This window comes from Manacus vitellinus, unplaced genomic scaffold (genome assembly GCF_001715985.3).
Source record: "Manacus vitellinus isolate BGI_N305 unplaced genomic scaffold, ASM171598v3 scaffold_23_pilon, whole genome shotgun sequence".
Lineage (NCBI taxonomy): Eukaryota > Metazoa > Chordata > Aves > Passeriformes > Pipridae > Manacus > Manacus vitellinus.
This window is the reverse complement of record NW_021939718.1, coordinates 6,277,151-6,302,503: the sequence shown is the minus strand read 5'-3', so window position 1 is coordinate 6,302,503 and position 25,353 is coordinate 6,277,151. Positions and strand designations below refer to the sequence as shown.

At 38.6% G+C, this 25,353-nt stretch overlaps 1 protein-coding gene across 4 annotated transcripts in view; it reads left to right on the top strand.

Annotated features, from left to right (window-relative positions):
* Positions 1 to 25,353, top strand: part of MCC (MCC regulator of WNT signaling pathway) — a 189,837-nt gene that overhangs the window by 120,370 nt on the left and 44,114 nt on the right. For all 4 annotated transcript variants that reach the window (XM_018072900.2, XM_018072901.2, XM_008921437.3 and 1 more), the window contains 4 exons: positions 7,364 to 7,506; positions 14,534 to 14,670; positions 16,470 to 16,633; positions 21,305 to 21,511. In XM_018072900.2, the coding sequence (XP_017928389.1) occupies positions 7,364 to 7,506; positions 14,534 to 14,670; positions 16,470 to 16,633; positions 21,305 to 21,511 (651 nt within the window). The remainder of the gene's footprint in view (positions 1 to 7,363; positions 7,507 to 14,533; positions 14,671 to 16,469; positions 16,634 to 21,304; positions 21,512 to 25,353) is intronic.

Genomic DNA, 25,353 nt, shown 5'->3' with positions numbered 1-25,353 from the left:
TGATGACATTCTTCAAAAAAAACCCCCTAAAAATAATTAGATTAGTTTTGGTTTGAAGCCAGTATAAACAACAAATGCTTTGAAATATTTTAGAATATAAGACTTGCAGCATACCCACAGATGTAGCAAGTCCATAACTACGATGATTCCAGCGGAGGCAGAAAACTGGAATCCTTTATTGGACTTAGAAGTTCATATTTAAAGGGTTTATGGTTTACATATTCAACAGGGGGTTGTAACTATTACAATTATTATAAATAGGGGGTTTCAGGGGATGACGTAAGGGAAAAACCCAGGTTAACAAATTTGGGGTCTTACACATACATCATAGGAGAAAACCCATTTTATCTTAGGGGAATTACAGAGGGAAAAAGGTATTCAGGTTTACAGAATGCAAGGATTTAGGGAACACAAAGGGAGAGAGAAAGCACAAAAGGTCTTCTGCAGGGGTTTGATGAGATCAGGATGCGGACTCTGGCTTGGGCAGAGCATGTGATAACATCAAGCAAAGAGTCTCTTCACATCCTGCTGGAGAAGGCAGGAAAAATCCTTGGGGATAAGGTCAATGAAGAGGGTTTTTCCCAGCTTCTGTAGCCCACGGCTTTTTGCAAAGACCACTCAAATCTCTCTCTGCAAATATTATATTTTGGGATCCTATACACAGTGGATTAGGTAACTGGTTGCAGAGCCTTCCACTTCTGGGTCAGATGTAAATGCAGCACAAATTAACACTGATAAAAGTTATTGCCAATTGTCAGTGCTTTGGTGTTACATGAGAAATTATTTGTGATCTCAGTCTAGCTTCTAGTAAGTCAATTGGTGTGTATCTGCTGTGGAAAACACAGCCACAGGAAAGCCAAGGGGTTAAATAAGAGTAAGGTCTGACCTCTAATGATTTCACAGCTCTTGTAGAGATGCAAATGCAAACAAGGAAAATTGAGCTATTGTTCTTAATATTTCTCTCTCCTATAAACAAAACCTTTGTTTTCCGATATTGTCTTTGTGTCAAATACCATTTGTAAATACTTTACATTTCAAAACTAGCTCAAACCCCATATTCATTTATGCTTGTATAGAGACAATCAAAGCATTTTGTCCTGTAAAGTATGGCATCTTATTTGTTCCCCAGAGAAGCTGTAGGATCTCCACTCTTAGAAGTCCTCAATCCACCTGGACCTGGTGGGTTGGGTAAGGGCTTGGATGAGTGACCTCCAGTGGTCCCTGTCAGCCTCAGCCATCCTGCGATTTTGCAGATTTAGAGTCTTCAATATTCAGTGCATTTTGGAAAGGCCTGGTATCTGTGTTAATTAAACTCAAACCAAATGTAGAAATGTTTAAGCGGTCATGTTTAGGCTTTTACTTCAGTCCTCCCTTATGTTGGCCTTTGCCTGCATTTCCTAATGGTTTTTTTCAGCTATCTTAAAGGTTTATGGGCTTGTAAGTGATATTGTTATTGCAGACCATCAATGCAACATCCAGAAATAAAAACCACTTTCATGTTTTTATTCCCCTCAATATGTGAACCAGAGCCAAGCTGAGAGTTAACATGGTATATAAGATATAATCTGGAGAGCCTTTTTTAATTTCTGTGGCATTCTTCAGATAGAATCCTCCATCTTGCTTACAGTTTGATATGAGACTGCATTTAACAATCATTAAACTGTCAGAATGATTCACTGTATCCAAATGATCCACATCATTCTGCATGACCACATTGTTATTATTTGTATATGCTAACCACAGGTTTTTGTCAGTGTTTTACTTTTATTTCCAAACCCTTGCTTAAAAATACATGTATTATCTCTCAGCTAGTGAAGAGTGCCTTGTAGATGCTCCCATTCAGCACTGAATTGATGGCAACTGGGATTAAGGATCAATCCTTAATCCCAATTATCATGTACTCTGTTAGCACGAGATTGTTCGGTGTTTTCCTTGATGGGGTATCAATTATGCATGTGTATATAGCACTCAGTTTTTCATGCTGAGGGTTGTTACATGAGCTTGAACCCTGTGCTTATGAACACAAGCCTAGCGATGACTGCCACCTTTCACATATGAAATATGTGGAAACTAGTGTGCTAGCTAGATTTCAGATAAGTTACTTTTTAATGAGAAATTCCTAAAAAGTTTTAATGTTTTATCTCTTTTCAGTTTATTTTTTTTTAAATGTCCTCAAGTGGAAATAAAATACAATCTTTCTTAAGGAATAAGCCATTAAAGAAGCACAACTTATATATTCAATGCGTTGGCTATGTTTAAGTACTGAGACTGAGACTGGTGAACCACTCCATCTTTTCTTCTTTTTCTAACTGCATCACTTCCAAGTAGATACGTCACTTAACATAATTTTTTGAACTTTTCCTCCCACTCCACAGAGATTCATTCAAATTCATATTGTATCATACAATTTTTTCCTCTACAGCTTCTGTCTAATGTGAATCAGAGGTTCAGAAGGCATAAATTAAATAGGAGGTGTTTGAGGTTCTGCATAACCATACTCAGATGTTAGTTGTCCAGTATTAAATCTCTATTCTGCATCTGGATTATACTTACAAAGGCAGCACATGTTTCATTTCAGCTGGCATGGTAAATGCTCTCTGGAACAAATAGCTCTTAAATCGCATTTTTGATAATACTTTTCCCATCATTTCATGAGGCATGTGAGGCATTTTGAAGAAAGGATTAATGGTTTGCAGAGTAGAGGTGATTTGGGGAACCACAATTCAAGTAATCAATGACAAATGGTGAAGAAAGATAGTTGGATAGCCTGGGCTTAAAATTTTGTAAAGTGATGTAATTGATTATTGGTGGTTGTAGCATGCTTGCTTCCAAATCTGCAGTCTGTAGAGACCTGCTGTAATTTTTCTGTACATGCCTCTATTATTTTAGTAACACAGCAGATCTCTGTCTCTTGTGTTTTTGTCAGTGTACAGTTTGGCAACGAGGTGATCTCTTGAATGAAATTTGCTATAAAGCACTGGTCAATCTCAACTAATGTCTTCTTCCAAAAATCTTTCCATTGTTATGAGAATTGCAGTGTTTTCTGCTAGCTCTGCCTGGCATGGTGTCCTGGCTTTGATAGTGATAAATACTGGATGTGTGAAGGGAGAGCATAAGAAATGCATAGAGTTGTCCCCCTTCTCACTCCCCCACCTTTCTGCCAACATCTGTGAGCAGCAGGCTACACTGCATTTTGTAGTCCTATATGGTCCTTTCCTCTGTGGATTTATATAGTGTGCTTTCTAATCTATCTACATTCTTGGAATTTCCTACATCCTATGACATTGAGCTCTGCAGTTTTGTGTTAGAACATGGAATTTAATAACATGCTAAACATTTCAGTAAATACAACAAGAATAGACAATTCACTTACTACATCTTTCTTATCATTTCATCTACTCTCACAAGGAACTCCTACTCTCTCGTTCTTTGTTCTTAGTCGTAATTTTGAGTTTCCTGTAGACACAGGGTAACAAAGACTTTGCTGTACAATTCTGGACTGTGTATCACACAGTAGCATGTCCCATTACTGCAGTGATAATTCTTTACCATCCTCTTGATTATTCAGAATATAGGGAGGGACAGCAGAATTTCAGTATAAGAATTAAACCGACACTCTGTAGTTATATAAGAACATAAGCAACATTCTCTGCAGACATGTAAGAACATGTGAACTTCACAGGAAGGCTTCAGTTTCTCATTTAACAGAGTAACTTGAAATAGAAGTGAGTGGTGTTCAGATGAACATTGAAATTACTCATTCTGTTGTGTGATGTCCTTATCTGACGTGGATTAATTCTGTGTACTTGTATTCATCTTCCACATCAAGTATGCACAAAATATACAACAAAACAATTAATTCTGACTGTGCATGTTGTCGTGATTGAGGATTTAGCACCATAGACTTGTATTTACACATAAATTTAGATTAATGGATTGCCACTTTTAAATCTGCCACTCCTCTTAAATTAAAGTACTGTGTTAGTTGAGCAAAGACTTTTAGTTCCTGTAATCCTGTTAGACAGGTTTATCATTGTGGCTTGTTCAGGTGATGACTTGTATTCTGGTGAACAACACCAGAGCCAGTGTTTGTCTCTGCAGGGCCTGAGGCACTGGGGCATCTCTTAATGAGCACTGCTGCTGGTGGTTCTTTTTTTTGTCCTCTGACTGAACACTGCAAATTTAACATAAAGGTGAACATAATTTAATGCACTGTTAGTGTTTCTTCACTAGGAATTTTTGTACATTGATAGGCAGAAGAATCACATATTGAGACAATAAGCTTGGGTTAAATTATTTTTTCTTACCATGCTTCTCCCTCATACTCTTCTTGCTCTTGTGGTTGAACGCCGTCAAGAGTTCAGACAATAGTGTTTCCAGTCATTGTTAAGTTATATTGTACACCTTGGAAAGAAATAAAAACTGGTAGCAGATCATTTTGTTCTGAGACTCAAAGAACAAAAAAACTAAGGAGGATGATGAATAGTTGCAATATCCCGGAGAAAAAATTCAGCAGTGGGTACTAAAAGATGCATTTGTTTCTTTTTCATTTTGAGCTTTGAGATGAATGTTCCATAACAAAGAGCAATCCTGTATACCAAAAAGAATTTTCCATGGCTGCATTTTGGGATCCATACTGAACTATGTTTCCATTGTTCGGATGCTTTTGCCTTTCTCAGTTGAGGCTTGTCATGGATGACCAGAACTTTGGAGATGTAGTTCTGTGCCCACCTCCAAGGCAGTGCAGTCCTTAGTTAGCATCATGGCCTGTCTTCCACAGAGATTTCCTTTCAGCCCTTTTCAGTTGCTTTTGCCTAAGATAATTCAAGAACGCTTTTAAAAAAATCAAATGTGAAACTATTGTCTTATATTACCAGACTTCTGGTTGTTCACAAAGTACATCTGTCACTAAACGATGGTTGTCCTGAAAAATGGTGACTGAGAAACGGCTGGAGAAAACAGAAAGCAAGTCTGGTAATGTGACTGGGGTCCATTAGTGAGAACCCATGTATCTTCAGTCAAGATAAACAAATTCTGCTTTTCAGTGTATAGCTTAGAGAGATAAAAATTGTTGTGATAGGGTTTTTATTTATTGTCAGAAAATAGTTATTATACACTCCATCTGAAATCATCTCTTTGATTTAAAAGGAAAAAAACCCACCAGTGTGTATAGCTGATTGATCTGCTTAATGCTTAAGTACCATTTGTGGACATATGTGTGTGTCAGAGGAAATCTAGATTTTTATTTATTCCCCCTAAATCTGCTCTAAAGCTTTTGTGAAACGTTTTCTCTGTGTTCTTTCTTCACTCTGAAGGCCATGGTAGTTCTTCAGATGGATACGATGTCAGAAACCAAAAACGTGATAAATAAGTTGTGGAAAGTTTCTACAATTATAATATACATCTATAAAGATATCAGTTGCCAACATGAAGTCTTAGAAGTGAGGTGAATATTTTCAGTCTTCTAAACTGTGTCCCTTTGCTCTCTTTTTCAATGTGATGATGTGATCTGTTGCTCCTAGTATAGGGAAAAGTGCTTTTGGCTGCAGTTGGAGTAAGAAACTATTTTGTTGTAGCCTATGGAAGGGTCCTCTAATGTCTGGGCTACTTTTCAGTGTGCATACTTATGAAATCTAAAAATCATGGAACAAATTGTATTTAAAATTTAAAATAAAAATATTATTGAAGGTCAGTGGAAATCTTAGTTTTCAATCAGGCTTTTATATAGGTGATGTTCTCAAGCTACGAATGTAAGTGACCAAAAAATATGAGAGCAAACTATGAAAATTCTGCCACACGTACTAGTTTGGATATGTCATATTTATGATACAAAGGGTTTAGGGAGTTACCTCTCTATGGAGTGTTTACTTGATTGAAAAAAGCTTTTGATGCAGCAATGTTGGAGAACCTCCGTCATCATGGCTAGACTTCGCGAACGAAAATTTGGGAAGGGCTCTACCCACGTTACAAGCACGCTGGTGGCTAAGAAGGCCAATACGAGATAGACAAGTCCAGTTGCAAAAGGCACAGCAGAAAGACTCCTTAGGTGGTATATTCTGCAGGGCACGATTATTTCTGCGTTGTCTTTTCTCCTCAAGAGTGATCCTGCGTGCGTTCTCAGAAGAAGCAGCAGCGTTATAGATGGTGTGTCTCCAGACCTCCCGATTGGAGGCCAGAGTAGACCAGTTATGGTGATCAATATGGCCAAGGCTGAGATGTTGTTTCAGGGAGTCCTTGTATCTTTTCTTTGGGGCTCCTCTCTTGCAGCAGCCGGTGGCAAGTTCACCATAAGGCAAGATCTTAGGGAGGCGGTGGTCCTTCATCCTGGAGACGTGCCCTGCCCCATCGCAGCTGTGTTCTCAGCAACATGGCCTCAATACTTGTGACTGCTGCTTGTTCTAGAACAGATGTATTGGTCACATAATCTGACCAGTGGATGTTTAGGATTGTACATAATCTTTAGAAATGGCTACTAGGATTTTACATTGCAGGTCTTCAGTAAAAGGACTGTAGGTTTTATACTGTCAATTGGTTGTGAATTTTCTTTTCTGACAGCATAGTACATACCATTGTATGGGTGCAAGGAGGCTTGAATGAAGGGGGGTATCAGAAGAAAAAAGTTAAAAGTCTTACTCTTTCCAGCCACTACCAAACATAACTTCAGTCAGCATGCGCTGCTGGTTTGTAGTTGCAGTAGACTGTAATTGTTTGCTGTAATTGAAATAGAGTGTTTGATGGTCAGAAGAGTAAGCCAAAGAGGCTAGATTTAAAATTCTGTGGGAAAGAAGGATGATTTTGTGATATGTACAAAAAACAAGCAGCCTTTTAATTGTTCTAATCATAAACATTCTATCGTAGAATACTAACATAATAAAAATATGCTATATTATTTTTAAAGTTTAAATAAAACCAAATACTTATACTAGAGAAGAACCCATAACCTCAAAGTGTAATTAATTTTCTTTTCTATATTTCCCACATAATGATGTGGGTTTTGCCATAGGAATTGTTCTAATTCAGAGCATGTTGGGAAGATCCTTGAAGATTCACAATGTGCCTTGAATCTCTTGGATTCAAAGATCAATATTTGTAGCTATTTTGAGTTGCAAATGGTGTTTTTTATTCAAGCGGGAGGGGCAACTTCTGCCCTTTAAAAAAAAATTATAAAAGTACACAGCATATTCTGTCAGTTTCTAAAATCTTGTAATTACATACCTTTGTGTACCTGTCAATATTTTATATCTCTTGTTTTTACTTGCTAAGGACGAGTAAGAAAACCATAATGCTGTGCACTTTTGCCTTGTATGTGATCTCCATGCAGGTATTCATAACACCCTTTCTGTTCCTGGTTTCTCTGCTTTAGTGTGAGCAATCCCACCTGATGAGAGAGCACGAAGATGTGCAGGAGCGAACAACGCTGCGCTACGAGGAACGCATCACTGAGCTGCACAGTATCATTGCTGAACTGAACAAGAAAATCGATCGACTACAGGGAACAACAATAAGGTACAGCAGCTTCCTGGAAATCCTGGGCCAATGCAAGACAAGTGCAAAACATGGTGTGAATTATACTCTAAATATAATTTGATGACAACTTTAAGGTAGTTGGGCTTGTTGTGACTGGTGCTGAATAGCCGCCCATAATTAAGGTGTGTGTTCTGCAGAGTATCATCCCAAGACCTAGAAGTGCTGCATTCTCTCTGGCAAAATAACACTTTGCTAACCTAACAAGCACTGCAAAAAACTGCACTGTGCCATGTAAATACTCCTTTAGCATAATGTCCTGGGGAACCATGTAAGAGACAGCAAGGAAGATGAAGCCACCCAACTTGAAGCTGTGCTTTTAACTTTGTTTTGTGGCCTCCTGTAGATCATCTAAGTAAAATCATTTGTGGTGAGCATTATGGCTGAAATAGATTTCAGTAGGTTTTTCACCTGCTTGTACTGGTATTTTTGACAAAACACAATGGTACAAATCCCATTGTTGTCTGTCTTTGGAGCAGCAAGGCTTAGGGTATTACACTGGATCATTACATGTTACTGTGTTAAAGTAAACTGTGTTTTAGACTACATGGAAACATTGTTCTCTCTTGTTTTTACCCATTATTCTCAACGTAGAGAAGTTGGACTAGAATGCAGAAGGAGCTTCTTATAGTTTAGCTAGTGAGGATGCAACTAAACAACTAGAATCTACAGATTTCCTAGCGAATAGGAATTAGATTTCAGATTAGATTTGATGGTTTTTGTGGGTAACATTGGCATGATGCTCTAACCATGTAACAAATTTTCAGTTTTCCTTACCTATTAGCTGCAATTTTTGGTAATGTGTTTTATTTGTACTTCCTTTTAAATATTTCTTTTAGCACAAGGCAATATTGTTACAACTACTCACTTAACCTTTCATGAAAATATTTATATGCAAAAAGAAGAAGGTTTGGTATACCATAAATAAGAGGAAGTATCAACACACAGACACACATATATATAGCACTTCAAAAGCGGTGGTAGAATCACATTATGTTCATTTTATTTAAGAAGATAAATACTCTTGCCTATGAGATGCTCATAACTAGTGATGATCATGGTGAGATTTTTCAGGTATTTCCTATACTGGTAGTACTTCTCTGAAGAAAAATCCCCCTGACTCCTTTATTCATTCATGCTTGATACCTCTGCAGACAAATTTTCTATTTGTCTTGTTTCAAGTTGCCTTTCTTTTCAACATGATACTGTCCATACTGCCCTCCTCTCTGGTAAAGCTCTACCAACTGAATAGATGAAAAGCAAAATCTGAGAAGCATTGATTTTTTTTTCTTGAATGACAAATGAACTCTATGACATTTAAGAAGAATTTTACAAAGAATTCATAAAAATGGTTTGTTTGGGATCCCTGTGCCAAAGTAAATGCCAAGTGGTGTTCAATTACAAAATATTGGAATCAGGTGGATGCTCTGAATGTTTAACCACATCCATAAATGAATCAGCTGTGGCATCCACAGGGAAGTGAGGTGTAAGAGCCAAGCCTGATGGGAAGCACATGTTGCTTCTTATGAAAAGTGCAGTTTTTCTTTAAAGGCATCAGAAAAATACTGCTGCAACACCACTGTTGTGCTCTTCTAGTTTGATTCAATCATATGAGAGCTCATTTTGCTCAGGCAGCTAGAATGCCTTATCTGGTTTTATTAATAAGAAGAAAAATGTTTGTTGTTAGTGGATTTTTTACTTCCTTTAATGTTGGGAATAGCTTGTTTTCTTTGGCAGGCCAATAATTTGATGTCTGGGGAACAGAAGAGTAATACTGCCCCTAAAAATTGCAACCAAGTAGATACTGAAGGGATTCCATACAGTCTGTAAAGACAACTGAAAGAAGGAAAGCTGATACTTCCTGCTGTGACTTTCTGTAAATCCACACTGGGATCCACATGTGTCACTCTTGAGAAGCTGTTCAGTCCCACAGAGCAGGGATTGTGTAATTGTTGTCCTTTGCTAGATCACGTGTGACTCACAGCACTCCACCCTTGGCTCTGGGGACTGTTGAGTCCGGGAGCTGGAACAAAACAATCCTGAGAGAAAGCGTTCTGGGAGCATGGCCCTGTAGAGCCTTGGCATTCATACTTACCTTTAAACCAGAGCACAGGAGGGATTTTAGTTTTGATTTCTCTCTTTGATACCTGCAAGTAAAACAGAGCAGAGGCTTTACTTGTGGTATCACAAAAATTGGACTGTCTTTCCGGAAACAGTCTTCTTGAGTTTACTTTAATTGCATAACAGATAAATGTTTCCCCCATGCTGACACAGTCTGACTGGTCACTTTTTTTCATGTATAGGTTTTAGGGTGTAAAAATAAACTAACGTAGCTTGATGTACTGCCACTTCATGACATTCTTCATAGTTCCTTCCAAAACCCCGAAAAATTCCAGAAACAATTGGAAGAAACCAGAATTTTGTACAGGGTATTTGACTATCCTCTTTAAGTTGTATTATCTTTAAATTTGTAGCTATTTGTCTGAGTGTAAGTAGTACCCTTAGAAAGTAGGGCAGAAAGTAATCAGCCACTGTGTTGTAATCTGAATAAGGTATTGCAATGGTTTGAGGAGGATTGTTGGCTGGCTGTATAAGCTAGTTAATATTCTCCATTCAGAGAATTTTTCTGTGTTTTTTTGGTGTGAATGTTGGGGGCTTTTTTGCCTTTGCAATATCAGTTTAGAGGTGTAGTGGCTTTTGCTCATGAGGTTTGGTAATGCCAGCTCTGGAATAGTAGAATTGTTTGGGCTGGAAGGGACCCTTAAGATCCTGCCATGGACAGGGACACCTTCCACTAGACCAGATTGCTCAGAGCGTCATCCAGCCTGGCCTTGAACCCTTCCAGGAATGGAGCATCCAACAGCTTCTCTGAGCAAGAAGAGAGCTTAAGTCACATGTTGATGCACATGTCTTTTCCCAGGCATATCTGACCTGATCTTAGTAGTAGTAATCTTACAGGAATATTTTAGAAGTTTACAGGATTCTTCTCGGTTTGCTACCCATTTCATGGGTACAGCAAGTTCCATGTGTGTGTCCCCATGAAATTAGCAGCAGCTCTTGCACTAGATTCTTCCAGCGTTCCCTTAGAAAAATGAGTTCACCATGGTTGTGGGAGCAAGCCAGCACTCATCTGCAGTTGTCTCATCTCCCTGCTGCTGTTGCTGCTTTGGACAGTAGAAAAGGTGAAATACAACTGTAACTGATTTGATATTAAGGCTAAAAATTGAGTTGCTGATACTCAAGTGCAAGTAGACCAGCCTTATGTTGCCAAGGTTCTCTATCCTTTGACAAGATGTATGTCACTCCTGTTTTCTCTCGAAGTGTGTACAACTTAGAAGACAGCAAAACCAATCAGATGGATCTTCCCAGTTATAGAGTCATATTGTAAATACTTGGACATGAAGGATACACTGAGTAACTCTGAAACACAGAGAGGATTTATATTTGGTGGTGTACAGTTGTACAGTGGTGTACTAAAATGGACTTATGTCTACATTAAAGATGAATATTTCTGACTTCAAAAGTTTTTAGTGTTGCCTTAGATTCATTCAAACCTGATTTTTTTTCTTAATCCTATTTTTGGCTGTCAAAATCATCTGTAACTTCAGCATATGACTGTTTTTCTTAGATATCAAATAGAGGTTTGGGTAAAGGAAAAGGAGAGAGATCTAACTGCTTTTAGTTCTAAACCACTGGCTGTTTGGGTACATTTCTGCAACTCTAAAAATAGACTATAACAATACAGACAGAAATATACTCTGTTCAACATTGGTGCCTGCTAAGAATTATTTGAAACAATTGTCAAGAAGAAGCCTGTTACCTATTGCTGAAAAACCACTGGTTTAGACTTACAGCTTTTAATCTGAAATATATTTAGAAAGTAGGTTGTGTTTGAGTTAATGAAGAAGAAGGAGAGGGAATAGACAACAGCATCAAATGAGATAACGCACGGCACTTACTCTCACATTTACATAGTGACCTGCAGGTCTAATTGGAGCTTCTAAATATGTGCTAGGTGGAAGCTAGCACACTTTGGATTCAATTCAAATGGCAGTGTGGATGTGATAATGTTGGCTTCAGCATACAATGCCTAGCTCTACCTGCCCTCAGTGATTAATTCCCATATTGTCTCAAGTGAACTAGTTCAGAGGGACCTCGCCTGTCTATATGCAGGGTGCAGTGAATCTCTGAGTTGCTGTGCACATGCACCTGTAGTATTTTCTATCTGAGGGTCTTAGAGAGCTATAAAATATATTTATATTTTAAATATATATTTTTATATATATATATGTAAATATATATAAAATATATATATTTTTTAAATATACTTATTTAAATAAAGTGTGTGTTGAAAAACTGCTGGCACCTAAAGTGTGAAGCCATGCAGCATTTGGAGCTGTGAAGAGAACGTGAACCTTGTCAGCATTGTGTAAGTACTCATCTTTGGTGTGAAAGGATGCTGGAAAGTGTGCATTTTGCTCACTATTTGAACACATTTTCCTCAGAGTCTGTGCAGCACTTGTGATCCTTGGGTGCACCTGAACATGAAGAAAGCAATTAGTGCATAAGTACCTGAAAACCACACTGTTTTTTCTCCAACATTGATTCCACATCACTCTGTGTCTAGAATGACTTGATCTGGTCTTAATTGCCTCCAACTCACTATTCCAGCAAGTGGAAACTATCAGAGCCCATAGCAGAACAAGCAGAACCTGCTTACCTGCTTTCTCTATCCAGGCTGTCCATGATGGCAGCAGTGAGAAAGTTGTAATGCTTCCACCTCCTGGAGTCAATTACCAAGCACCTTGCATCTCCAGTTCCTCTGGAGGACTCCTCTTTTGGGGAAAGATGAAAAGCAGTATCTTTTGTTGCTGTCAGTGTCAGTTTCAAAGGCAGAATTTGTATTTGTGATGTATCACTGCCCTTGAATTCCCCCTTGTTTTTACCCTCAGTCTGTTCCCACTGGGATTGGTGGTGGAGTGATTGATTGACCTAGCTGTCACTTCACCAGAAATGGATTTCTGATCTTTCTGGTCAGATCCTAGAAGCATTAGTTCACTTAGAAAATGACTTCTCACCTGAGTCATCAGAAGAGTGTGTGTTCTGCCACGTGACATACTTTTCAACTGCTCTGAGATACTGAGGGCACTTAAACCAAAAAACAAGAACTAGTGCTAGCTACATGAAGCTGTGTTGTGGTTTAAACAGAAAATTTATGCAAGAAGAGCCCAATAAGAGTGGTGAGAAATTACTATAGCGTGTACCATTGTTTTAGGGTCAGTAGAGCCATTTGTCCAATTAAAGATAATTTAGGTTTTAAAAACGTAGGACTAATTGTTTCAGAAATTAAAAAATAAATTACCTTCAGATGAAAAATTACAACTGTTTGAGTGCTTGGTAATTGTTTTTGTCCAAAGCTAATTACTACTGGCTTGTTTTGTGGCTAATAATGAACTAGTTCATGGAACATTAACTTGCTCTTATGTGTCTTCATTTCACTATTTTAATTCCTGCTATTCATGATTGAGTTCTCACACTGTCTGAAACAAATATTGCATGGTAACTCAAAGACCTTTCTTTGATCTAAGTCTCTGTTAACTGGCTGACCTGCCTTTTGTTTAATGGTGGTCACTAAGTGCTTTTGATAAAGTCACACTTTCTTTGCACTGAAGCAAATGTAATGGGTAGAAGAGCATAGTAGTTCCTGTAGAAAATACATCTCAGTACTTTGGGAAACCCTGCTTGGCAAGCAAACTGAAATTTCCTTTTTTGAGTTTTTAAGACAGGTTCATAAGTTGTCACCTCTGCAACTCTGAGAGCAGACTTCACTTCAGTTATTGATCCCTGTGTGCAGGGGCCATCTTCTCTGCTATTTTGCCTGAAAAATGCAGACACAAGTCCAGGCCGAATGCTGCAAGAAACACTCATCACCATACACAGTGTATGTGGCATATGCACAGCAAACCTGACATTACAGATACCCCTCTCAGATGCAGATCCCCAGACAGGTCTTTGCTTTTCTAACTGTTTCCAAATGCAGACAGTTTCATTCTCCCACTTTTCTGCTGAATCTGCTGCAAAATTAATCTATTCACGTGATTCAATGTGAAACAGAATGATAGCTGTTTTTCTACTTTCAGAGGGGCTCTGCACCTGGATAAACTGATGTTTTTCTTATGTTTAAAAGAGATACTTTAATGTAAAAACAGTCACTATGAAAGTAAAAAAAAAAAATCAGAGTCAAATCAGTAAGAAAAAATGTTTACAAATGTTCTCAGGAAAAGCTATTATTCATTTACTTATCTTCTTCCCCAGTACTTTCAACTCTTTGTGTGGAGACAGAAGGGAAAATCCTTAATTTTTTAAGCTCATTAGCTTTAGCTAAAGTATTCTGTGTCCTCAATTATTTTAGTTGAACCAGCTTGACAAATAAGTTAAAAGCTAGGTAACTAAGGCTTTTTATTTTCTACTAACTCCAGCAGTTCGGTGCAATACTCACTTTTCTCTCTTTTGGGAAGAGAAAATGAAAAAGCTACCTGTCTCTAAGAGCATTTTGATACACATATGCAGGTATGTGCATGTGCTTGCTTTGCACACAAGCTGATGACATCCTTGAACTGAGAAAGAGACCAAAACCAGTTATTTCTAATCCACTTTGGGATCAAATCTACTTGTGCTGATCTGTGTGAATTGTCAGTTGGGGAGCTGCTGCAGATGTCCTTGCACACATCCTTGCTAGCACTCAGTTCCACCCATTGTTTCCTTCTATGGTGGTCTGGAGTAATAATGAACTTGGGAATAAAGAAATGGAAACCAGGCACTGGCTGCTGCAAGTGGGTGTTATGGGCATGGCACAGTTACTTGGCAGTGAAGGGTATAAAGTCTTCCATACTGACTGAACAAAACTTTTGTGGATTGTACCCTGTGGCTCAGCTGACAGGTCTGAAATAAATGCCACAGAAGATATTTCCTCTGAGGATTTTATTTCTGCCTTTGCTCTGTCTCCAAGGGAGGAGGATGAGTACTCAGAGCTGCGGTCGGAGCTCAGCCAGAGCCAGCAGGAGGTTAACGAGGACTCGCGCAGCGCGGACCAGAATTCCGTTTCGGTACCAGAGAATCAGTCCACCGTGGTCACTGCAGATATGGGTGAGTTGTGATTCATGGTGTAGACATGATGCCTTCTCACAGCAGAAGGGTAACATGTAGCCTTTGAAATGCAGATCCAAACGTTTGATGAGGAGATAAATTAATCTGGGATGTGCTAATCACAACTAATGCTGAACTTCTACATGACTTATATGTGATGTAACCTCTGTGCCTTGGTGATAGAATCATTAAGATTGGAAAAGACCTCTAAGATCATCAAGTCCAACCTTCAACCAAGCACCACCACCATATTCACCATTAAGTCATGTCCTCGAGTGCCATATCCACACAGTTTTTGAACACTTCCAGGGATGGTAATTCCACAGCTTCCCTAGGCAGTCTGTTCCCTCTCCATGAAAAAGTTTTTCCTCATATCTAATGTAAACATGCCCTGGTCCAGCTTGAGGCCATTTCCTCTCGTCCTATCACTTGTTACTTGGGAAAATAGACCATTCCCACCTAACTAAAGCCTCTTCTCAGGGAGTTTTAGGGAGTGAGAAGATCCCCACGAGCCTCCTTTTCTCCAGGGAAAACCACCTCAGCTGCTCCTCATCAGACTTGTACTCCAGACCCTTCCCCAGCTCATAGAATCATAGAACATGCTGAGTTAGGGACCCCTCGGGATCAAGTCCAACTCCTGGCCCTGCCACAGGACCATCACCAAGAGTCTGCTTTAATCTCCTGTGAGAACCACAGCTATGAGACTGCCATGGAATTCTGATCGTCATGAAGCACCTTGCAGCAGTAATACAGAAATAACGCTCTCCAGCAAGAGTGCATGCCACTGTTTTTAGTAGGATATAGGAGCTGTGGGTGCACTGCTGTCTCATAATGCACCACTTGTGTGCTGTGCTGTGGGTAGCCATTGCAAACTCTTACCTAGAAATCCAGAAATACTAAATAGCACATCTGAGAGACAGCACAAAGGTGAATTCTACTACATGTAGGAACTGCCACTGTCTGTCACTAGAGGAGAGCCTAAGAAAAATGAAAATAATTTATGAAGTGAGCCAGTAAAGTAAAGAGACCCACTTGTTTTCACATATGGAGGATGCTATGGCAGTGCCCAAGGCACTAGAAGAGGTTAACCTAACATCAGGAAAGGAAGTGATAATCTGCTTCATTTTATAATTGAAGTAGCATTGTGGTATAAGCTGCTAATATGGTTGTAATATGGAAGGTAACAAAAAATAAGCTGTTGTGTTATGATGGCTGAATATTCTGCAGTTGCAGAAGAAGGAATAACTACTAAAATAAAACATAGATTCTTAGATAGTGGGTAGGGATCATTTATGTAAACACCAGGATTTTTTAAAGTCAGGTAGTATCTAAGTACAACCACAAAAATTCCTCTGAAAAGCATCAAGTCATAACATCAATGAATGTAACAGACAGAAAAAACAGTTGAATTTACAGAGAGAAACCTATGAGGGTAATAAAATCAGGATAATTGGCTTTGAATGGTCAAAAGAACAACATAAAGAAACGTCTTACGATATGAGCATGTGATGTCTTAAAATGTTCTTTAGACAAGAGGGGTTTTTGAAAAAAGAATGAGCACTTTAGATAAGCAGAGGGACTGTTTTGTTAGATGGGAGGTAACTCATTATTTAATTTGGTGTGGTTATGGTATTTAAGCCTATCAGTTGGTGAGGAAAAAGTGACAGAGTGCGAGGACATCCTTGAACAATATCAGTCCTGGCTATTCTGCAAGAGGCGCTTCTTGGGTTAGAGTTTGTTTTTTCATTGAGTCACTAATTGTTGTGATATTTGTTTTGTTTTGTCTTGTTTTCTTTTAGATAACTGTAGTGACTTGAATTCAGAACTGCAAAGAGTGCTGACAGGTCTGGAAAATGTTGTCTGTGGACGGAAGAAAAGCAGCTGCAGTTTGTCAGTAGCAGAAGTGGACAGGCACATTGAACAGCTCACTACTGCCAGCGAACACTGTGATTTAGCCATTAAGGTAATGGTAGCATTAGGCTGTAAATGCAGTGTTGCCTGACACACCCGATCGCTTCTGTAGTGATTACACTTCACTTCCAAAGGTGCCAGAGTATTTCACATGAATCAACTTGAGTTTACAGTGTTGGGTAAGTAGCAATACACCTGTTTTACACAAGTTCTCCAAGGGTTGGGAGGAGCTATTAATATACTTTTGATCACAAATTAGAGATGTATTTGTCTTATGCTCACTTCAGAGATAAGAAAAATGGGGACACTCAGCACTTAATTTACTTTCTTAGGCAAGTTTGCTTATCCAGGAAACAGGTTGTCACTTGCCCGAGGTCCTACACCTGATCATTGACTGGTAACTGAAAACACAGTGCATATGCCTAAGTTATCACTTGGCTGTCTTAAAATATAAAGCCAATTTAACATGAGGCATGTGTGGTATGTTAGTTCAAATGAGACAAGTCAGACACAGGAACAAGTAATTCAACTGATACCTGTATGTCTTGCTTCTGTTGTACATGTAACAGAACAAGAAGAGAGTTGCCTGCTGGCTCATGTAACAAAGAGATTGCAATTCAGAACCTGAAAGCCAGGGAGACATAGAGTATCTTATATACAGGGGAAGACCTGAAAAAGTTTCTTTGTGTCAAATGGAAAGGTGTCAGTGACTCATTTATACAAGAAAAAATAGATGACAGTTTGCTCTTCAAGAGGGGTGGACTGTGACCCTTTTAGATGGCTTTGACAGCTCTTTGGCATACTACTGGGAAAAGTTCCCTCTGTCTCTGGTGGAGCCTGAGGAATATAGTGAAATTAAAAAAAAAATGTTGAAAATAGTAATTTGAAGAATGTGTGTGTATTTGAGAGAGAGAGAGGAAGACAGACTGACTTCTGGTCTCTTGGCATCAGTATTAAAGCAGTTTATTTGAGTGTCTCAGAGGATTAGGATCAATACTTTGAATGTTACCAAGTAGTATTTGGAGTTTTGGGGTTAACTGTTTTCAGAAGTGAGTATTCACCAAGAGAGAGACTATGGATCCTGGAAAAGAGGTAGAGATCAGTCTGTGTGAGGTCCACAGAGGTATCTGATGTGAGATGAGATCAAGACGTCTGCTGGAGTTGGATTCAACAAAGTGTCAAAATATCTGCCAGAACCTCAATTCTCAAGCTTTTTATTTTAATCCCATTTTTTACTGTTGATTCACATTAACTACTGTCACACTTTTGTAATGGTAACTAACTATCAGCAGTTTCTTCCTAGTCAAAAACAAAAGCCTTTTTATCTTCATGTGATCTGTACATGCATAGCCATTTTGGGGGGAAAGCTTTTCCCCACTGCCTGTGCTTTAGAGGCTGGTATTGCTTGAGTTTGACAAGTGATAGCGCGTAAAGATTATTAACCTTTCAGGAAGATAGGAGTCTCTGTGATATGCTTGATTATGCACTAGGGAAGCGTGTCACCAATGTGTTTAATATAGCAAAACCTACACGCAGAGCCCCTCTCTACCATTCCATCCATTGCAGCAGGTCATTTCTCCTTTCCTGCTTCCTCAGACAAAGAACTGAGAGGTTTTTAAAATAGATGGAATCATGAATGGAAACCTGAAGTATTCTCACTCTCTTTTGCTTTGACTGTTGACTTTTTTCTTCACCAGTGGACTAATGCATCTGAATGTGTTGAATCCTTTTGCTTTGATGGTTAAATGTCAGTAGGTTCCTTCTAATGCTGTTGGTGGTAAATTGGTTTTTTTGTTTATTTTATACAAATCGTGTGACCCTAGCTAAGTCAATTGTTTCTGTCACATAAAAAGCTGAAAAGACTTTGAAATGAGATTTATCATAAATTCTGGTAGGAATAAATTCTACCATTGAGTTATGCCATGTGAAGGAGTACTTCTTTTACTTCTTTCAAACCTGATACTTAGTGATTTCATCTGATATGACATCTGTAACACAACACCTCTTGTAAAGAAATTAAGGCAGAGAGTACTGATGGCAGTGTCAGAGACAAGACTGGAATTACCATGATATGGCATCCTACCCTGTGCTCAGAAGACTGCATTGTAATTCAATCCTATGCTCCCTGAAATTATACCTGAATTTATCTGCTGTGCAGCAGATAAAACTGCTCTGTGATACTGCTCTGAAAAAAACAAACAACACTTAGATATATCCATGTAAACAGATATATCCAAGTGCAATTTTTATGTTTTATTTACCATGGTGGATGGTAGCATGTTGGTCGTCAAACTGGAGAATTGTGATAATCAACAAAAAGATACTGATCATGGCAAAATGAAGGAGCACAGAAGGAAGCAGAATGGTCCCTTGGTTTTGTTAAGGATTATAGGGCAGCCCTTAGTATGACTCTCAGACCCTGATGCTGTCGATGCCTGACCTTTGTACTTGTGTGGGCCTGTGATAGCACTGGAGCCGTGAAAAACAGCAGCAGCCTCTCTGTCTGAAGATACCTCTGTGGTGTTAAACCACTGCTGCTGCTTCCTCATGGCAGTCCTTCCTCTTTTGATGTTACCATAGGGTTATCACCCCCAGTAGTACTCTGAGGAGGAGAAGAGGCTTGGAAAAGGGAGGAGTTGGAAAAACAGCAACACTCGGGAGCATGGGGAATAAGGAGGTAGGAGGTAGCAGCAGAACTTTGTGTTAGACGGGTGAGAACACAGCAGGGGAAGTTCAAGAGGGGTATGGGGGGAAGAAGGGACAGGAGAAGACAGCAACAAAGAGGCATTGTTTAAAATAAAACTGGCATCATCAAAAGAGATTTCTCCTGCCATTGCAGAGCTTTTCTTCACGTAAGATTAACCGCCCTCTGCTTATTCAGAACTTGAACTCATTGTCATGCTGTGTTGAAATAATTTACTTTGTCATAATTTGAGACCTATAGGTCCAAGTGGAGCTAATGCAAGGGAGAGCTGCAGCTTCTTTCATTTTACAGAGATGTTGCAAGGCATTGCTCTTTTAGAAAAGTAGTTTCAGCTTACTACCAACTGTGTAAGTAGAATTATGATGTAGATGCTCTGTCAATAAAAGTTTATAATTATGACTCTAAATGTATTGCAGTTTTATAGAAGAGAGACATGAAATATGATTTAAAAGGATAAACTGAGCTTGACTGTGAAAGGTTTGTCCCTGCTTCCTCTATAGAGGCATTTCAAACTAGTTGTTAAAAATATGTTTTTGCTTTTGTATAAGTGTCTTTTCCTTCTCACCAAGGAGTCTTGCTGTAGCCAAGATTTATTCTTTAAGATTATTGCATTGATAAACTTAAATAACCAACTTATCATTGTAATGGACAAATAATAAGATTTGATATGTTTAAGTCAGATAGTGCTGAAAACATCAGGAAAATTTCTTGCAGAAATAAAAAAAAAAGAGAATTGTGTTTCCAACGTGGTTTGTCATTTTCAGCTGTACTCTAATTGGTTCTTTTAGTCCCTCCTGATTTAAGGAAATAAACAAGGCAGTAATTTTTGTTATATTTAAAATCCTAAAGTATACTGAATTGGAAGGGATCAATCAGAATATAAAAGTTAACTACTTTTGAATAAAACAACTAAATAGACTATTTTTGACCTTGGTGCATGATTTATCTTCCATATTATATGTAAAAGTATAGGCTTTAGCCGTAACTTGGTTTTGGATTTTCCAATGAAATGAAACTTTCTGCATTGCTAGTTACATCATATATTCCTTTTATTTTCTATATTTCTTACCATGATTTTTATGCATACTGCTTTCAGAGGGATTCAAAAGCTTATAAGTGACATTTGGAGTGGTTTTGCTATTTGAACACAGGCACAGCATGCACTGTGTACTAAATTCAAAACTGCACGTTGCTCCCTGACACATTGAGTGTTATGCTGTGTTTCAGTATGTTGAATGACCAGTCTGACAGTAAGCTTAGCCATGGCAGTATTCCCTTGCTGGTGGTGGGTGAATGTAGTTTGGAAGTTGCTGAATGTCCCCAGTACTGAACTGTGCCTACAAGGCACAGTCCTGAGCAAGGAGGTGGGATGGGAAGTGCTGAATGGCACTATATGTCTCAGAGAAATGCAGCACTTTTGCAGGCATTAGAAAGGCTGTAACATCTTCTGATATAATGGAAGCCTAGCTAAGGACAGAGTTCTTTTTTTTGTATTGCTGTCACATCAAGGAAAGAACAAGCTCAGGGACATGGGAAAGAAGAGTCCTCTTTTTATCCCCTCCCACTCTTTTCTTTGCCCTTTTGTGATGTTGGTCTAGAACTGAGAAAGGCCCCATGCAATGCACATTCACAAGCTGCTACTTTCTGCCTGTTACTCAGCAGGGAAACAGAGTTAGTACAGGGCTCACCCATGACAAGGAGTCATTAAGTTGTTATGAAGTGTTCTGTGATGAAATTACTGGCATTGCTGTCATTCACATATGACGTGTTTTATTTGCATATATCTGTCTCCTTCAGTGTTTGTCAGTACAAAATATTTTAATAGAATAGTCAAAGAAAATAATTTTGTTTGATATTACTCAGCAAACAAAAGAAGCAAACTACTGGTGTTGGGGGATTGCATGTGTACGTATAAGAATACAGAGTTACAGCCTGTTACACACTTCTGTCCTGTGTACCCATTAGTCCCACTCAGTCATCTTTGCTTCTTTCTTGGTTTTGATGACTTTATTTTCACAGACTGTAGAAGAGATTGAGGGCGTACTGGGACGTGACCTTTACCCAAACCTGTCAGAGGAGAGGTCTCGATGGGAGAAGGAGCTCGCTGGCCTACGAGAAGAGAATGAAAGCCTCACGGCCATGCTGTGCAACAAAGAGGAGGAGCTCAACAGGACCAAGGCCACCATGAACGCTGTCCGTGAGGAGAGGGACAGGCTGCGCAGAAGGGTAAGGCTGCTGCAGAGGTGAAGGCTTCTTGTTCCTCCAAACCTGTGTGATTATGTCACCAGAACAAGCCTCTCTTTAACCTCACTTCCTCTACTGGCTGTGAGGCTTTTTGTTTTTAAAGCTGGGTTATACAAATGACAAAACTGGGACAAAACTGAACATATTAGAAAAAGAGTGTGTGATAAAGAGCCGATGTGTACAATAACCTGATGTCAGAAATCGTCTGTTAACAGAAAACCTGATATTCGTCTTCAAGGAAGCATATGTAACCTGACTATGGAGAAAGCAGATGTTCATTTAGTGAATTGTCCTGTGAGGTGCTTTTTTTCCCTGTAAACAACCAATATTTCTTTGTTTTTTATGAGAATTCAGTTTGTGACTAGGAAAAAGAAAAAGAGCAGGACTCCTGTCAGTGAGTAATAATTCTCACACTGAACAATGAGTAGTCCCAGCCATGTCCTGCTTCTCTGTCTACATTTTATGATATTGTAAGGTCAGAGAAAGGCCTTGTGCTTTGCATGGATTCCAAAGTAAAAAACAAACAAACAAACAACAACAACAAAAAAACCCACAAAAACCAAAAACAAACAAACAAACAAACAAACCACAAAAAACAAAGATGAAAAGTCCAAGAGAATGTGACCTCAATCTCTGTTACTTTTAAAATTTGTTGACTTTGTATCTGTTAAATCTGCAGAGTTTAGGCTAGATACAAAGCATTTTTGTTTTTAAAACAGGCAGTTTCAAGTTTGTGTTCAGTCTGAATGACAAATCAGACCACTGTACCTTGGTGAAATAATTGCAGGTGTTGCTCTTTACCTACTAGCAGCAGATTGACCCTTTTTGCTGTTCTAAAACAACATTGTTCTGCAGTGACTGTATCATTTTATGTATGTTCTGCATTGTGTGAGATTTCCAGTCTTCAGCTATCAAGCCACAAATAACCTTTTCAAAACTCTCTAGCCTCTCCCAATGCTAAAAAAGGTATGTGTGATGAGGCAAAAATAGTAATCTCCTATCATATAAAACAAGACCACTTCAACTTTTCCTTTGTAAAATTTTGTTTTATTATGCACCATAACTTGTTTTCAGTCCTGAACTTTTTGGAGTGATTTTATAGTGACATTTATTTTAAGCAGAAACAGTACTACCCCTCAAGCTACAGCAGTGATGTTTATGCACTGGGTGAATTATTGCCAAATTGAGGGAGTGGACATGACAACACATAGAGAATAAAAGTATGTCCTTGTGAAATTTGCTTACACAAATGCAGACATTGATACTACAGATGGTACAGATCAATATTGGGATATCAAACAAGAAAAAAATAGGTGGCCTTGAGCTTAGAAAAAGATTCAAATTTAGAGAAGTATGGAATGCAAGTTAAGGTGTTTGAAAGGTTGGTAACAAGAATTTCTGCTGACAGCCAAAATCTCCTCAGTTCATAAAAAGAAAAGGGGACAGAGTTGGCGTTGTAGCCTCAGGGATCAGTGTGGCTGAGCCATTGACACTTGGTGGCAAATTCAGTCCTGTGATTTACCAGAGAAGTTTTTTCCAGCAGAGATGGGAAAGGCTGTATAAAAAGAGGTGAGATCTGATCTGGAATGTTTTATGTAGTTCTTATCTCTTATGCATGAAAAGGCAAAGTTTAAATTGCCAAAAAAAGATGGTGAAGATGGTGAGAAAAATGGGCAATGTACTTGGAGAAGGGACTTAAAAGAGATTGTCCTGTTCAACTTAGCAAAACAAAATCCTAATTTGATTTCTCTTAATAAGTGCTGGAGAAGGCAAGTAAGAATGGGAGTAATGGCTTTCCAAACTTATGGATGAAACTGGAGCAAGAACAGATTAATATAAACCACTTGTGGCTATATTAGCCCAGAAATTAGACTGTGAGGTATCTAAGAGAAAAGAGGATTGTGCTTCTGAAGAAACAGTAATAAGTAAGGCTACTGACTACTTTCAAAATGGAGCTTCAAAATATTAAATATTATTCAAAATAATCATGCATGATTATTCAGAGATACCTGTCAAAACCAGGATAGTTACTTCAGGATTTTATCCAAAGTAAAGGGGGAAAAAGGCCAGTTAAGACAGCTGCAGTTATTCTAGACCTAGAATTAATACCTCTACACCAATGTATTTTATTTTGACCCTGCAGAGGGTAAGTCTGGAACTGCTCAGTAGAGACTGTGAGCTATCTTTGGTGTAGCAAGCCAATTTAAATGTTCATTCTTCTGTAATTAAGGAAATTCTTCTTGGACAGATTGGGTAGATGTCCTACCTAGTAGATAAGGCAGTAATGTTGAATTGCCACAGAGCCTTAATATTTGGGCACAGCTGGCAGGGTTGTGTGTGGTTTTTTTCAGTTGTTTTCATTTAGTTTGCAGCTACAGAGGACTTTACTGAAATATGGTTTAATATCATCCTGAATGTGCAAAACCACTGCTTCATTGCCCCCATCAGAGAATTTTGTTCATGGCAAATGACCCTGTCTGCACACTATGTAATTGTCACACTGGAAACCATATTTGCATTTTTAATTTAATGTCCATAGTGGCAACAAAATAAATGTTTTCTTTGACCTATTAAATATTTTCTGTATGCCACCTGAACTCAAGAGTCACTTCAGATTATTTCCCTGGAGAGTGGGAAAGAAAATCTAGCTAAAATTTAGTTATTGTTCTTCTCAAATTAAATTGGGTGAAGTGGATAAGCTTGAATTTGACCAGATCAATAGGTCTGTTCCTTCAGACCAATGCCTGTAATCAAGCAGAGTGCTTTCAATACGTTTTTGTCAGGCTTGTTGGAGATTTAATTTAATTATGTATTTACTGCACTCAGTTAACAGATTGAGCTGCTCTCTGGAACAGTGGCTAAGAAACAACATGCATTTGGAGTTTGTTTCTCACAGGTCATTAGTAAATGAGGTAATTGCTTATTTCTGTAAATTGTCTGCAGTGTAGCAGCTGATTTCATAATGCAGAGGTTTATTTTACCTCTGTATTATGTTGCTACATTAAAAATAAAATCTATTTAGGTCTGAGCCACTCAATGCCCTAGAAATTGCTTACACACAGCTGATCATAATCCTGAATCCAGTAATACAGATAAGGTGCTGGGGAACTTCTGTACCAGTTCATGGGATTAATATTATTATTACATGAGAATAAGGTTGTAATCAGGTCAGCACTATTTACAACTGCTATATGGAGTAACAGGCTTAAATAGTAGAAGAAAAAGTAATATTTGTGTTCCTGTACAAAAGCCCTTTTATCCACCTGAGCATTCAGCACTGATACAGCATATAAACTCCATCATGACTGCAAAGTAAAAATTGTGGGTTTTTTAATTACTGCCCATGAAAGGTGCCAGATGAGTAGTACCTCATCACAGTCCTAAGCAGCTGGTTGGCATAAGAAGCAGTGGGTGTGGGAAGCATTCAGGCTTCTCTGAGGCTGTTTAGAAGAACTAAGTCTAAAGTTAGAGCAGTTCCAGCTCTGGAAGTCTGTGAAGACTGTTCTCTGCATAAGTCATATGTTGGCTTGTTCAATTAATCAAATCCTTTTAGTTGTGAGAGTTATTCTGTAGCTCCAAACTCAGCTGAATTCACTGAACTGACCAGAACAAAACCAGATTCCTAAGCTGTCTTCAACTAAGACCTTAATGAAAACATAATCTGCAGAGGAGTAGAAAAGAGGTATTTTTTGTGTGATCCCTCCAGCTGCCTACATTGCTCCTGCTCCAGGAAACTTCATTTTAGCATGAGGGCTCTCCCAAAATATGTAGGTTTTATGAGCAGTTGAAACCTATCCATACCATAGTAGGAGTCAGATCCTTGG